The 14,214-nt window shown below is 57.3% G+C and overlaps 1 protein-coding gene across 1 annotated transcript in view; it reads right to left on the bottom strand.

Moving 5' to 3' along the window:
* Positions 1-14,214, bottom strand: part of CACNA1I (calcium voltage-gated channel subunit alpha1 I) — a 117,499-nt gene that overhangs the window by 24,029 nt on the left and 79,256 nt on the right. Inside the window, exons 11-23 of the mRNA XM_069581655.1 lie at positions 10,078-10,229; positions 9,088-9,273; positions 8,635-8,752; positions 7,876-8,031; positions 7,283-7,376; positions 6,426-6,628; positions 5,317-5,784; positions 4,877-4,977; positions 4,061-4,184; positions 3,714-3,782; positions 3,032-3,216; positions 2,464-2,590; positions 1,046-1,171 (exon numbers count right to left, since the gene is read on the bottom strand). Of these exons, the coding sequence (XP_069437756.1) occupies positions 1,046-1,171; positions 2,464-2,590; positions 3,032-3,216; positions 3,714-3,782; positions 4,061-4,184; positions 4,877-4,977; positions 5,317-5,784; positions 6,426-6,628; positions 7,283-7,376; positions 7,876-8,031; positions 8,635-8,752; positions 9,088-9,273; positions 10,078-10,229 (2,109 nt within the window). The remainder of the gene's footprint in view (positions 1-1,045; positions 1,172-2,463; positions 2,591-3,031; positions 3,217-3,713; positions 3,783-4,060; positions 4,185-4,876; positions 4,978-5,316; positions 5,785-6,425; positions 6,629-7,282; positions 7,377-7,875; positions 8,032-8,634; positions 8,753-9,087; positions 9,274-10,077; positions 10,230-14,214) is intronic.

The raw sequence follows: 14,214 nt of genomic DNA, 5'->3' as shown, positions 1-14,214 counted from the left end.
TAACCCTTCAGGGCTGAGGATGAGCGGAGACTTTAAACTGGAAGGTTCCTGAAAACATGAGGGGCCCTGCCTCTAGCGCCTGAAACAGGAGCTCTCAAGAGAAGTCAGGACCAGCTCAATTTCTGCCACTCACTGGCTGTGTGTCTTGGGGCAGGTTCCTTCATGTCTCTGGGCCCCAGCTTCTTTGTCTGTAAATGGCAATATTTACCTTCACTAATGATATTAGAAACAGAGGTGATCCCCAGGGGATAGCCAGCCAAGGCTTCTATATGGACAGCAGGCCAAAGCATCCACGGGAGAGGTCTCCTGCCCTGTACTGACCCCTCCGTCCTATCCCTCCAGGCCTCAGACCCTTCCTCTTTGCTTCCCAGAGGGAATGGTGCTGAGGGCTGCCTGGAAAGGGCTCAGACCCAGGAGCAGGACAGGGGACAAAAAGGGAGCCCTCTCTACCAGGGAAGCACACGAAGTACTTCCAGCTCAAGGGGCAAATGTCGCTGTGAGCCCTTAGATCACAGAGGTCTGAAGTGTAGAGAGCCTGGGTCCCTGGAATCACAGACCTGCTATCACTGCTCCAATTTACAGATGAAGACACTGAAGCACAGAGCGGGACAGAGCTGGCCTGAGGGCACACAGCTACTAAGAGGTCCAGGAAGGGATCTAAGGTTCCAGGCCATGCTGGGACCTCCCACGTGCTTCTGCGGAGACCTACTCAGGGGTCTAAGGTCATCAGCCTGCCATTAAGCAGAGTTTCCAGAATGGGAAAGGGCTGGGAGGGGGAAGGGGACCAGGAACCAATGTCCACTAAAGCACTTACTAAATGCCAAGCACCTGCCAGACACTCTGTGTTCAGGGTCCCTAAGCCTCATACTACCTGTGAAGGGAGTTCTACCCCTACCCATTCTACAGAAAAGAAAATCAAGGCTTGAAAAGCAGAAGCCCTGGCAGGGGAAGACTGAAGCCTGGTCTATAGTCCTGTTGGCACTGAAGAGCTGTCACCCCCACCCATCCGGGGTGGGGCAGGTCAAGAGGAGGAGCGGGTGCTCACCTGGCCCAGATTGTCGAAGTTGTACTTGTGATGGACCCAGCGGTAGTTGGCAGCCACGCAGTCGGAGCGGTTGGTGATGTTGCGGGTGTCTACACCCAGACAGTGGTAGAACTTGCCCTTGAAGAGCTAGGGGTAGGGACACAGGGCTAGTGACCATCTAGCCAGTGCTCCCAGGGGATGGTGGTGGATGGGGTGCAATTGGGGTGCAAATCAGAAAAAGGACCTGCCCTTCCAGGGGCACGTCCTCTGTGCATGCCTGAGCCAACCCACTCTACCCCACCTGCTCTCCAAGTCCTCCAGCATGAGGCAGGGCTACACTCATCCCATCTCACAGGTTAGAAAACTGAGACCCAGTGATGTTAGGTTAATTTCTCAAAGTCATCAGGTTCAGGAAGTGGCAGAGCCAAAGTTCACAGCCTGGTCTGATTTCCAGCTCTTCCACAGACCCCAGAGATCAGACCTCAGTACGTACACTGGGGATTCGGACAGGGACTCCACACAAGAAAGTTGCCTGTACCTCCCCAAGGGAGAGAGAGAAAGAAGCAAGGGGACCCTCTTAGGGACCCAAGCCCTCTCCATGTCAACTGCCTAGAAGGGGCAGATCCACTGTCTGCACGAAGCAGCTCCTGCCCAGGCAGCCACGCTGTGATCTCTCAGCAACCCCAAAGGACCCCTGTGCACGGGGCTCCTCCAAAGCTACAGCCTAGAGCACAGGACCAGGTGGGGAGCCTGGGGGCCTCAGAACAGGGCTCAGACCCTCAAGAAAGAGCATCTCTGTGGCACTCGGACCATAGAAGGCCCAGGTCATTCTGGCCACCCCCCAATACACAGTCTACGGTCTGCAACCTCTCCTCCCCGTCCAGCCCTGAGGCACCACCCTATACCCAAACTGGGCTCCAAACCAAAATCTGAGTGAGCTCAGGGCCCTGCCTGGGTCAGAGGCTCTCCATGGTGCCCACCCCAGTGAAGCCAAGCTGCCCTTCCAGGTCTCGCCCCCACGGTCCAGCTCACCTCTCCATGCCAGTCGTAGCTCCAGGACTCTCTCCAGTGCCCTGCTTGTCCCCACCTCCCCATGTGCCCATCTGCCCTGACATTCATTACCCCTGTGACCTGCCCAAACCACTTGTCTTTCAAGGCCTGGTGGAAAGGCCACCTCCTTCCCCATTGTCCCCGGCCCAGCCCTGTGTTCCTGCCTCCCTTGGCCCCCTGTGATCCCATTTACCCCGCCTGCTCTGTGCTCAGCCCTTTGGGCCCTGTCTGCCTCCCTGCCTGGAATGGGAGCTCCCTGCTGGCAGAGACCATGGCTGCTCCACCAGGGCATCTGGCACAAGGTCCCAGGAGCTGGGCAGGGACGTGGAGCCTCTTCCTCAACTACAGAGCCCAGCCTACTACTGCCAGCCCAGCCTAGGGCCCCTCACCTGCACCCCCAGGATGCCGAAGATGATGAAGAAGGCACAGCAGATGAGGACGATGTTGCCGATGGGCTTTAGGGAGGAGATGAGTGTCTCCACCACCAGCTTCAGGCCAGGTGCCCGGCTAATGACACTGCAGGCAGGGAGGGGCCAAGGATACCATGAGCCATCAGCCAGACCTGGGACAGCCCCTACTAGGCCCGAGTCACCAGAGCAGGGACCCCCAGGCCACAGACTCTATGCATAGCAAGGCACGGCGCTTTCACCGCAATCCCTTGGGATACACGCTGCACCCTCCTCTAGACACTAGAGGCCCAGAGATGGCAGTGAGACCCCCAAGGACACACAGAGAGTGGGTAGCAGCCCTGGGGACCACCTTCAGCCCCCGCCTTCCAGCACCTGCTGCAGGCCCCGCCCCCAGGAGCAGGGCCCACAGCCCGGGGTTCAGATGGTTCCCAGCACATGCTACAGGGGACCGCGTGGGTGCAGAGGGAGAGAGTGAGGGGTCCACGTAGACCCTGGGAGATCCCTCCGGCAGTGCAGGGTCCCCCATCTGCGGGGGCAGGGTCCTCACCGCAGGGGTCGTAGGGTGCGCAGGAGCCGCAGGACCCGGAGGACGCCAAGGATCTTGGCTCCCCCAGCGGAGGCCACGGACACCACAATGTCAATGATTGACACGAAGACGAGGAAGCCGTCCAGTACATTCCAGCTGCTGCGCAGGTACGCCTGTTCCCCGAAGTACAGGCCCAGCGAGACCACCTGGGGGCGGGGCGATGGGCGGGGTCAGGTAGACGGCCGGGGAGCAGGAGGGCAGGAGTGGATGCGTCCACTGCCACCCCTCTGAAGGCAGGCTATAGGTGTCCCCTTACCCAAGGAGCCGCTCCCTGAAGCACAGGCCCACGACTGCCCGGTTCCCTTCTCCCTGCATATCTGGCTAACCCCCATTGGAAGCCAAGCACTCCCGGAAGCATCCTAGACCAAGCCCTCTCCTGTGCCCCACGCCTCCAGCAGGTACCTTCATGACACTGGAAATGCGTTGTGAGCGCCCACCCGGCAGACATGAAGCTGACCTCGCCTCCCTCCTCCTTCCTCCGCCCCAGGAGCCCAACCCAGTGGCTGGCACCAAGTGGGGATGGGCCTCCAATGCCCCCTGTGGAATGCTGCTGAGGGGCAAGTGGATGACCAGCTGACGGAGGCTGGACCAGAGCCTGGGGCCCCGGACAGGGGGAAGGAAAGGTCCCAGGTGAAGCCAGTACCTTCAGTGTCATCTCGCCCACGAAGATAGCTGTGAAGATGTAGTTGGACACAGTGAGGAAGATGCGTTCCTGAAAGAGCCGGGAGAGGCTGTGGGTCCAGGGGCGTCCCAGAACTGACAGCCTCTGCCTTCAGCCAAGGGGCACCCAGGAGAGGCTGCCACTTCACAGTCCATGGAGGCAGCCCCCTCTCCAGAGGCATGCTCCCAGCCACACCTCCCTCCGCGCCATCCGGCCTCATAAGCTCTCCAACCCCCTGCCCCCAGCCCGGCATGCTATCCCACAGCAGGCCCTGGCAGCCTGTCCCTCTGCCTTATCCCCTGCACCGCCTGAAGGCCCCAGCCACTCACGGTGCTGCCAGCCTCAATCTGGGGCCGCTCCAGGGCGATGGTGATGCAGTTGAGGAAGATGAAGGCCAGGACGACATAGTCAAAGAGCTTGTGGGCAATGATGGTCTGACACAGGACCCGGAACCTGGGCAGGGTGGGCAGGGGACCACGTGAGCGTTGGTTTGTCCCTCACCCTAGCCGGAAGGAAGGCAGAAGGCCCTGGCACACATGGGGACCAGGGTCTCCTGGAAAGCTGACCCTTCTTTTCTGGACACATCACAGGTGGCGATTTCACATCTTCTCAGGATGCCACTTGACCACACTGCAAGCTTCTAGCACCCCAGGATGAAGGGTGCCCACCTAGCCTTGACACTCAAAGCTTTCCAAACACCAGTCCATGTCCCTGAGCCTTGTCCTCAGCCGCATGGGCACACATGGCCAGGTACCCTCAGCTCCTGCCTCCAGGCCTTTCCCAGGCTACTCTCTCCACCTGGACCGGCCTCCACCTTCTCACACCTCCTTCTTCATCTGAAGAATGTTGTCTGCTTCCAAAGCCCAGCACAAAGGCCACCTCTTCCAGGAAGCCCTTTGATGCCCCCTCCAGAGGGAAGCACTCCAGGTTCTCAGAAGATTTATCCAACCTGGTGCCCAGCACGGGAATGGCTTAGGGTAGAGAAGATGCTCAGAAAAGCCTCCACCCGAACCCCTCCCTCCCCTGCAGGCTCTAAGGTATAAGTGACGCCCCAACAATGGTCCTGCTTGGCTTGGCAGAAATCTCTCCCTCCCAGACACGTCAACCTCCTACACTAACGGCACCCCAAGCCTGGCCCTGCCCACCTGTTCTCGGGGGAGAAGAGGTAGACGGACCAGTCCTCACGGACTTCACACCAGTCAGGCTTGTAGACGTCAATCATCTTGCGGACTCGGAAGCACAGAGTCTGGCAAGAGAAGGCCGCCGGGTCAGGCAGGTCAGCGCTGCCCAGAGCTGCTCACCTCCACCCATCCTGGCCATCTAGCAGAGTGTGGCCACCGGATGACCTCCGAACTCTCCTAGCAAGACCAGAATGCTCGCCCCACCCAGGGTAGGCCAGGAGGACTTCTGTGCCAGGGGTGGGCCCACAGTCCAGGCTCCGCCCCCTGCTCACGCACCTGAAGTCCTCTCCCCACGCCCATTTAGGTGGGACCCCATTCAAGCCCCGCCCCTCGGCCCCTCCCTGTTCTATGCCTGCTCTCCACCTCTTGGTCCCTTCTGCTGCCCCAGAGCCCCATGCCCTCACGTAGTCGATCTCCTCCTCGTCCTCCCCGCGATCCCGGCGGTCATCCATCTTGGTGAAGACGTCCTTGGCGATGCTGGGCATCCTGCCATTGCAGTCCTCGTGCCCGGGGGCCAGGCCCGCCGCCCTCCAGGCCGCCCGGGAGTGGGTGCCCACGGCGGGCACCAGCTCGGCCAGGTCCACCGAATCTCTGGTGTCGAGGGACAGCGTTCGGCGGTGGTGGCGGTGACGATGCGCCGGGTGGGGACCATGATGTGCATGGTGGGCGTGTGGGGCGTACAGGGGCGCGGTCCGTAGCGGGCCCTCGTCCCGGGCACCCTCGCAGCCCCGGGCGCCGCCACGCTCAGCCGAGAGCAGGGACTCATGCTCCGCCGACGGTTGCTTGTGCTTGAGGCTGTTCCAGCTGGAGCGACGGCTGGCCCAGGCCCCGCTGCGGCCCCACGGCCCGTAGTAGGAGCTCCGAGAGCTGGACTGGGAGGAAGCCCGGGGCTCTGGTCAGCGCCATCACACACAGTCACGGCTGTGACTGAAGGCAACCTGCATACTTGCTGAGGCCCAAAGGGGGCCACGCACCTGGCCACTGGGGCACAGAAGGGGCTAGACCCCAGGAGACCTGTCCCTGCTCTGCCTCTCACTCCATCCTCATCTGGGGACGTTTGGTCACCTCCACCCTGTGGTTCTGTCCCTCCTGCCACCTCATTTCTAGTGAGAAAGGTGCAGCAAGTTAGGGCATCTGCCCATTTTACAGGAAAGGAAACTGCAGGCTTAGAGAAGCATTCTAACTTGGCCTTGGTTACAAAGCTTGGCAGTGGCAGAGGCCAGACTGAAGCTCAGGTCTCCCCAACCCCGAGGCCCAGCTCTTTACCCTGCACATTGCTGCTAAGACCGAAACCCAACTCTACACCAGACCCACTGGCGCTTACTCATTCATTCCTTGTTCCCTGGGCACCCAGGAATACAATGACATGGTCCTTGCCTGGTTCTGGCTGGGCAGTCTGGTGTCCTAAGCCTAGGTACCAGGCTGGTACCAGACTGGCAGACACATCTTCTCTGGGTCACTCAGCACACACCCGGCAGGAAGCAGCCATCCAGAGCACCCCACAAGGACTCACCAGGGAGCGCTGGTCGTAGCTCACCCTCCCCAGTGACATGACACTGCTCTTGCGGGAGCCCAGGGCCATTAGCACGGGGTCTGGCTGCAGTGAGAGGCGGGGGGCGGATGCTGCAGCCCCAGTGGGGCCCAGATGTCCACCCAGTGGGAGATTGGGGTCCAGGTGCCCATTGGGGGTCATGGGGATTGGGCAGAGCTTGGGATCTGGAGGGTTCAGATAGAGACAGAAGGAGGGGCAGACAGGAGGACAGAACAAGAGCAAAAGAAGCCGTGAGATGAAGAAATAGACATGGACAGTAACAGAAAAGAAGAACTTTTCTGGAGAGACCTCCTCCGCCAGGAAGTCCTCCTGGTTGGACCCCATTACACGTGCCTCCCCTATGCCCATCTCCAAGGCTTTCAGCTTTACTTTTGGATGAGTGAAGCCCTTGCCTTCCATGTTTAGAGGCCAGCTCTGGGCTTCACCCAGCATAGGAGCCTCACTCCTGTACTCAATGCAGGAAGAGGGCAGAACCTGTCTAGCCCAGCTGCTGAGGACACAGCATGGGCTGGAGGTTTCTTTCCAGCTGCCCAGAAGTACTCAACAGAACCCAGGCATCCTGAGGCCCACAACTCTTCCTAACAGGCCAGCTGTGTGGAGGGGTGAGGGGGGGACGCATGGCTAGAACTCAGGAGAGCCATGACTGTCACTGACCTTTTTGAGATTCAGCATTTCTATTATAAACGTAAACAACAAACCACAGAGTTAGCAGTCCCGGAGCCTTGGCCTGAGGGGAAACTAGATGCTATACCCTCTGCCCGCCTGGAGCTCTGGGGAAAAGTCCTGGCCTCCCAGGTGATGAGTGGAAATCTGGTTACCTCCACTGCAGTCCAGGCCCTCCTGGAGCTTGTCAAACTCCTCCATGTTGGATGAGCTCTGGTCCTCGTCCGAGTAGGAGCGATTGGCATCCCCCTGGGAGACCGTCCCTCACATTGGAATGAAAGTCAGTTTAGCCCTCTCCTCCCTCCTGAATTTTTCAGTGGGTGTTTTTACCGTTTCCCCCCTCCCCACACACACACCATTTTACAGATGGGAAAATTGAGGCTCTGAAAAGGGAAGTGAGATGCTAATGAGGACCTCAGCCAGAAATCCACATCTGCCTGACTCCAAGTGTCCCCCAAGCCTCAGAAAATGGAGCAGGCAGGATCCAGCGTCCCAGATCTTGGGGACTCTAGGATATCAGAGATGGAGAGGCTTATTCCTACATCCCTGGGGGATGGGCAGGGGTCCTAGATGCAGCCTCCACTTGCATGCTTCCTGTGATGGGAAGCTCACCACCTCACTGGTAACACCCTCCTCTGGAGACCCGTTTGCCTGCTAGATGTTTGAATTGCCGTCCTCCTCTATCCGGCCCCCCCCCAGTCTCATACAGGCCCCAAAGGCGTGCTTCCTCCACCAAGGCCACAGTCACCTCCGCCTGGAAGCCCTCCACCAGGATGGCTACCAGCAAGTTGAAGAGCACATAGTTGCCGAAGGTCATGAGGGCAACGAAGTAGAGGGAGGCCCAGGGGGAGGTGGAAGCCATGCCATTGTAGAGGACGACGTTCCAGTCCTCCTGGGTGAGGATCTGTGAGGGGAGAGGATCGACTGCTTAGCCCCTGAGTATCCCCAGGCCCCAGCCCACTGGGTGTCCTAGCTGCAGGCACGCAGCAGCCCGTGCATACTTGCATACAGCATCCTCTCATACACAATCATGCACCCAGGGTCCTCGCGTATCATGGCCTCGGCTGGGGCACAGCCACAGACCCAAGCGCACGCGCATGTGTGCACACACACGCACACACACACACACACACCCCCTTGCTCTTCCTGCTGCCTGGCTTGCCCACACCCTCAAGGCCTGCATCACATACTCCTGCCCCAACACTCACTCCCAGGTGACCAGCGCTCCCTCCTGGCTGCCCCCACAACCCCACCCCCCCGACCACAGTACCCATGAGGAAACGGTTTCAGGGAAGAATCAACCCCAAAGTCTCGGGGCAGGAGTGGACGCACAGGGACGGGCTCTGGGAGGTCAGTCCAGTTCTCACAGCCAGAGCTGAGGCAGTCTGGCCACTGGAGGCTGGGGTTGAGGGGCCTCCTTGCAGGCTTCTGCTCTTCCCCAGACTCTCTAAGGCTGGGGACACCTCCAAAAAGCGACAGACACCCGTGGACACAGGCCAGGGCTCACCTGGAACACCGTGACGATGGCCCACAGCAGGGAGTCGAAGTTCTTCCTGTCGGGGACCGTGTCTCCTGTGTCCGTGCGCAGGCTGAATTTGCAGCCAAAGATGTGCATCCCAAGGATGCTGGGGGAAGGATGGAGGTGGCTCAAGGGGCTCACACACACACCAAGCTCTCTGTCTGCCCACCCTGTTTCATTCTCAGAACAGCCCACTTAAGAGGAGAAGCACCAGAGTTGGTCCCATTTTACAGATGTGAACACTGAGGCTCAGAGGGGCAGGATTTGCCCAGAGAATGAAGGCTCAGAGGGGCAGGATTTGCCCAGGGATGAAGTGACGGTGTCAGGATTCACACCCAGGTCTGGGGTGCTGCGTGGAGAAGCTCAGTCACACTCCCCCAGGCCCCCGCCCATGGCCCTAGCAGACCCCGCGGGTGTGGCGCCAGGGTAGGCAGGGCTCACCTGAAGATGAAGATGAAGAGCATGAGCAGCATGCAGAAGGTGGCCACGTTGTCCATAGTCTTCATGAGCACCACGAGCTGGCGCCGCAGCGCGGGCATGAAGCGCACCAGCTTCAGCACCCGCAGCAGCCGGAAAGTCCGCAGCACCGACAGCCCGCCGTCCGCCTGCCCCACGATCTCCCAGATGCTGCGGCCGGGCCAGCAGACAGGGCGGGGAGGGGAGAGAGGCAGGAGGGGTCAGCGGGACGAGGGCAGAGGAAGAAGTGGGGCCAGGGAGACGGAGATGCACACGTTCCGTTCATACATTCGTTCAGCCAACAGATACTGTCTGCCACGTCGCTGCGGCTCCTGGCACCCTAAACCCAGGGCTCTGAACCTGGGTTCCACGGATCAACCCCTTCAAGAAGTCTACAGCCCATAAATATCGCTGACCTCTTTTTGAGAATTAACATTCCTTGTAATTATGAAGGTCAACAACAAACAGCAGAGAATTAATTAGCAGTCCCTATGACCCTGTGGCCAATTGAAATCACTGGTGGTTTTCTACCACGTGATGGCTGATACAGATATTTCCAGACGTTAGTTACGCTCATCCTTTCTCTGGAAAGTGGTTGTTATGAACCCACTACTATTGATCTTGATATTTAATTCATTCACCCAGAAGCACATCTATATTGATAAATCATACATTTTCAAATATTTTCCTAACTGGTTTTCAGTATAATTGACTTCCTTTGATCTTATGTACTTCATTTGCATCCATAGTTGGATGGCACCACTGACTCAATGGACATGAGTTTGAGCAAATTCCGGGAGATAATGAAGGACAAGGAAGCCTGGTGTGCTGCAGTCCATTGGGTTGCAAAGAGTCGGACATGACTGAGCAACCGAACAACAACAGCTTCATTTACTGGCTGGGGTCAGTGCATTTAATCCCCCTCCCGCCTCGCTCTATTTCTAAGTCCGCAGGCTGGGGAGGTGGGGTCAGCACCTGATGATGACAATGATGCTGTCAAAGATGTTGTAGGGGTTGCGCAGGTAGTCGAAGAGCCCGAAAGCAGCCAGCTTCAGCAGCATCTCCAGGGCAAACATGCTGGTGAAGACCACATTGCAGATCTCCAGGATGTTGGTCAGCTCCTCAGGCTGTGGGGGCAGGGGACAGGGACCCGGTCAGGCCAGAGGGCAGCCGTGCATCCCCCACTCTGGACACCCATGAGCTCTCAAACCCCCAGGGAGGGCCTGGCTCTGCCACCTTGGCCCCATGGCCTGCAGGTCGGTGTCCTCGTTAGACCTCCATCCTCCCCCTGCACTTGGCCTCTGCATCGTCTCTGCTGTCCCAAGAGGGCTACTGAGATGAGAACACATGGGGCCGACCTCCCATCAACTGGGCAATGAAGCCTGTACTGCTCACTGAGGGCCACATTATGACACCCAATTTACAGATAAGGAAGACAAGGCTCAGAAGGCAGCCTGAGGTCACACGGTTAGATAGAGAGCAAGACAGGAAGGCAAACCAGTGACTGCGGAATCCCTGTTTGCCCATGACCTTAACCCATTTAGTGAGTGTGTGCAGGTCCTGTCCTGTGCACTTCATAAGTATCATGTCACTTAGTCCTTCACAAGAGCCCATCTGTGTGCAGGTCAAGAAGCAACAGTTAGAACCAGACATAGAACAACGGACTGGTCCCAAACTGGGAAAGGAGTACGTCAAGGCTGGATATTGTCACCCTGCTTACTTAACTTATATGCAGAGTACACCATGTGAAATGCCAGGCTGGATGAAGCACAGGCTGGAATCAAGACTGCCAGGAGAAATATCAGTAAGCTCAGATATTTAGATGACACCACCCTTATGTCAGAAAGCAAAGAGGAACTAAAGAGCCTCTTGATGAAAGTGAAAGAGGAGAGTGAAAAAGCTGGCTAAAAACTCAACGTTCAAAAATCAAAGATCATGCATGGCATCCAGTCCCATCACTTCATGGCAAATAGATAGGTAAACAGTGGAAACAGTGAGAGACTTTATTTTCTTGTGCCCCAAAACCACTGCAGATGGTGACTGCTGCCATGAAATTAAAAGATGATTGCTCCTTGGAAGAAAAGTTATGACCAACCTAGACAGCATATTAAAAAGCAGAGACATCACTTTGCTGATGAAGTTCTGTCTAGCCAAAGCTACGGTTTTTCCAGGAGTCGTGTATGCATCTGAGAGCTGGACCATAAAGAAGCCTGAGCACTGAAGAATTGATGCTTTTGAACTGTGGTGTTGGAGAAAACTCTTGAGAGACCCTTGGACTGCAAGGGGATCAAACTAGGCAATGCTAAAGGAAATCAATCCTGAATATTGATTGAAAGAACTGATGCTGAAACTCCAATACTTTGGCCACCTGATGTGAAGAGCTGACTCATTAGAAATGCCCCTGATGCTGGGAAAGATTGAAGGCAGGAAGAGAAGGGGACAACAGAGAATGAGATGGTTGGATGGCATCACCAACTTGATGGACATGAGTTTGAACAAGCTCCAGGAGATGGTGATAGACAGGGAAGCATGGCGTGCTGCAGTCCGTAGGGTCGCAAAGAATCAGACATGACTGAGCAACTGAATTGAACTGAAGAGCCCATTATGCAGATGAGGAGACAGGTTCAGAGAAGGCCAGTCCCCTGCCTGAGGCTGCACAGCTAGTACCTGGATCTGAACCCAAGCAGCCTAACTCCAAGGCTCTGCCCTTCGCAGCCCTCCTCCGACCTCCTTCCTTCCTTAGCAATTGCCTTCTCAAGATTGTGGGTGGCTGACACCACCAGCGCTGTGAAGGGCAGATAGAGGCCCTGCCCCTACCGTGTGCCACCACGGCTTTCAGTACACTGGACCACCCAGTCAGTGGGGCTTACTTCACCCAGAGAGATTGAAGGTCAAAGGGAAAGTCACTCAGTCGTGTCCGATTCTTTGCCACCCCATGGACTGTATGTAGCCCACCAGGCTCCTCTGTCCATGGCATTCTCCAAGCAAGAACACTGAAGTGGGTTGTCATTCCCTTCTCCAGGGGATCTTCCTGACTCAGGGATTGAAACCAGGTCTCCCGCATCGCAGGCAGATTCTTTACCAGCTGAGCCATGAGGGAAGCCCCTGAAGGTCAAAGTCCCAGCTACTCAGAGAAAGACTAGCCCCTCTGTCCACAGACCCACCCTCTGCCCCTGGAGCTGTATACCTGCTAAGTATTAGCAGCACGTGACACCCTTACACGTGGGACTACCCGAGGAACGCCAGTGTATTAAACAAGCTACCCTATAGCCACAACTGGGGGTGGGGCTGCAAGTCCACCCTCACTGCCCAGGCCTCAGTTTCCTCATCCATAAAATGGGAGATGGAGTGAGGGGAGGGCTAAACAGGGCTCCAGCCCCTTCTCTCTCCACCCCTCTCGCCTCCCCTGGTTCTTTCAGGACTGGTCAAGTGTCTGATCTCTACTCACCACCGGGTCAGGTTGTTCCTACCCAAATCATGCAGCAGGAAAGGGCCATTTGTCAGGCCTGAGCTCAACCCCAACTCAATTACTGACACCTCAGCCACCCTGCGAGGCCACTGTTGTCATCTCCGTTTTACAGATGAGGAAACTGAGGCTCAGAGAAGGAACTGCCATGCTGAGTCACCTGGCAAGGCTATGGCAGAGCCACCAAGTCAGACTTCAAACTGCGCTCCCAGTCCCCATGCCCACCCCCGAACTCATCCATCCATCCATCCATTTGCTCATCCACTGTTGCAGGCTCTCCCCAGCGTCGGTCAAGGGCTGGGCTTGTGCTACCCAGGCTAGGCGGTGGTGAGCCAATTGTGACATTCTTCCTGCCCTTGAGAAGTGCAGGCTCCACTGGCAAAGCCATTCGTGCAGCTTAACAAACCAGTCAGCAGGCGATAAAAACAGGGGGAAGCTGAAGGTGGTTTAGGCCACAGTGTCAGTGGAGTCTGGAGCAGCTTCCTGGAAGAAGTGACATCTCAAGGAGAGCTCAAAGCCAAGAGGGGGAGTGGGTAACAGGGAGAAGAGAAGGTGTCCAGGCAGAGGGACCAGCTGGAGCGAGGGAGGGAGATGGGAGAAATCCCAATATCAGGTCCGCCCGCTCTGGCCCACCTCTCCCACAGAGCAACAGGGACTCAGGGCCTGACTTTGACTCCATTTGGGTCAAAAGGAGAAGAGAAAAAAATAGCAACCCAACCCTCTGCTTCCCGCTTGGTGCCTGAGAAATCTAATAAAACTGCCAGCTCCTCTCAAGGCCAGATCAAAGGAGAAGGCACCATTTCCATCTGTAATTACATTTGCCTCACAAAATGGTCCCACAAGGGGAGTGGGACCCTGAGAGAGGCCCCCAGAGCGGGAGGGGCTGGGACCCAGCATCCCAGGCTGAGCCAGGGCCCAGATGCTCTTGAGAGTCACCAATTTCCCAGCCCGCCAAAAGGGAGATGAGAGATGTGGCTGCTGACAGTCCGTGACAGCGATCACCCCACTCAGGGCCATGCACCGCACACACGCCCGCCCACCCACAACCGATGGGAAGCCTGCCGCCCGGCTCTCCCCAAAAGGTCACCCGCTTCATCCCCTCCTCCCTCGCAACAGCTGTTTCTCTAGTCAAGCACACACCTGTTAATCTTTTTCTAATGGACCATCCATCACTCCTGCGAGCATTTTTCTGGGAGACAGACAGGTGGACAAACCTAGACACGGTGAGTGAGAGACCAAGCGGGGAGGCATGGAAGAGGAACAGGGCAGCCGTCAGAGAGATGGACAGAGGGAGACTCAAAACGCAGATGGACAGACAGACCAATATGTACCCGGGAGTGAGAAGCAAACGCAGGGTGTGGAGAGACAAGACAAAGAGAAAAACAGATAAACACAGAATGAAGACTGCGATCGCGACACTGGGCAAGTCAGAGGCAGAGCCAGCAAGTGAGAGTGCTGAGGCAGGCAGACAGACGGAGAGGCTGCAGAGAGGCGGCTGGAGATGGTGAAGACCCACCCAGGGGAAGGGGAGGTGCGGAAGGGCAGAAAAACCAGGTTACACCAGCGGAGGGAGGATGGAGGGCCGATGAGGGGGGCTGCAACCTGGAGGAGAGGCCAGAAGCAGAGGGAGACGGGGGCAGGGGCAC

The sequence above is a fragment of the Ovis canadensis genome, chromosome 3 (assembly GCF_042477335.2).
Source record: "Ovis canadensis isolate MfBH-ARS-UI-01 breed Bighorn chromosome 3, ARS-UI_OviCan_v2, whole genome shotgun sequence".
Taxonomy (NCBI): Eukaryota; Metazoa; Chordata; class Mammalia; order Artiodactyla; family Bovidae; genus Ovis; species Ovis canadensis.
Note: the sequence above shows the minus strand (reverse complement) of the source record. Positions and strands in the feature narration are given on the sequence as shown.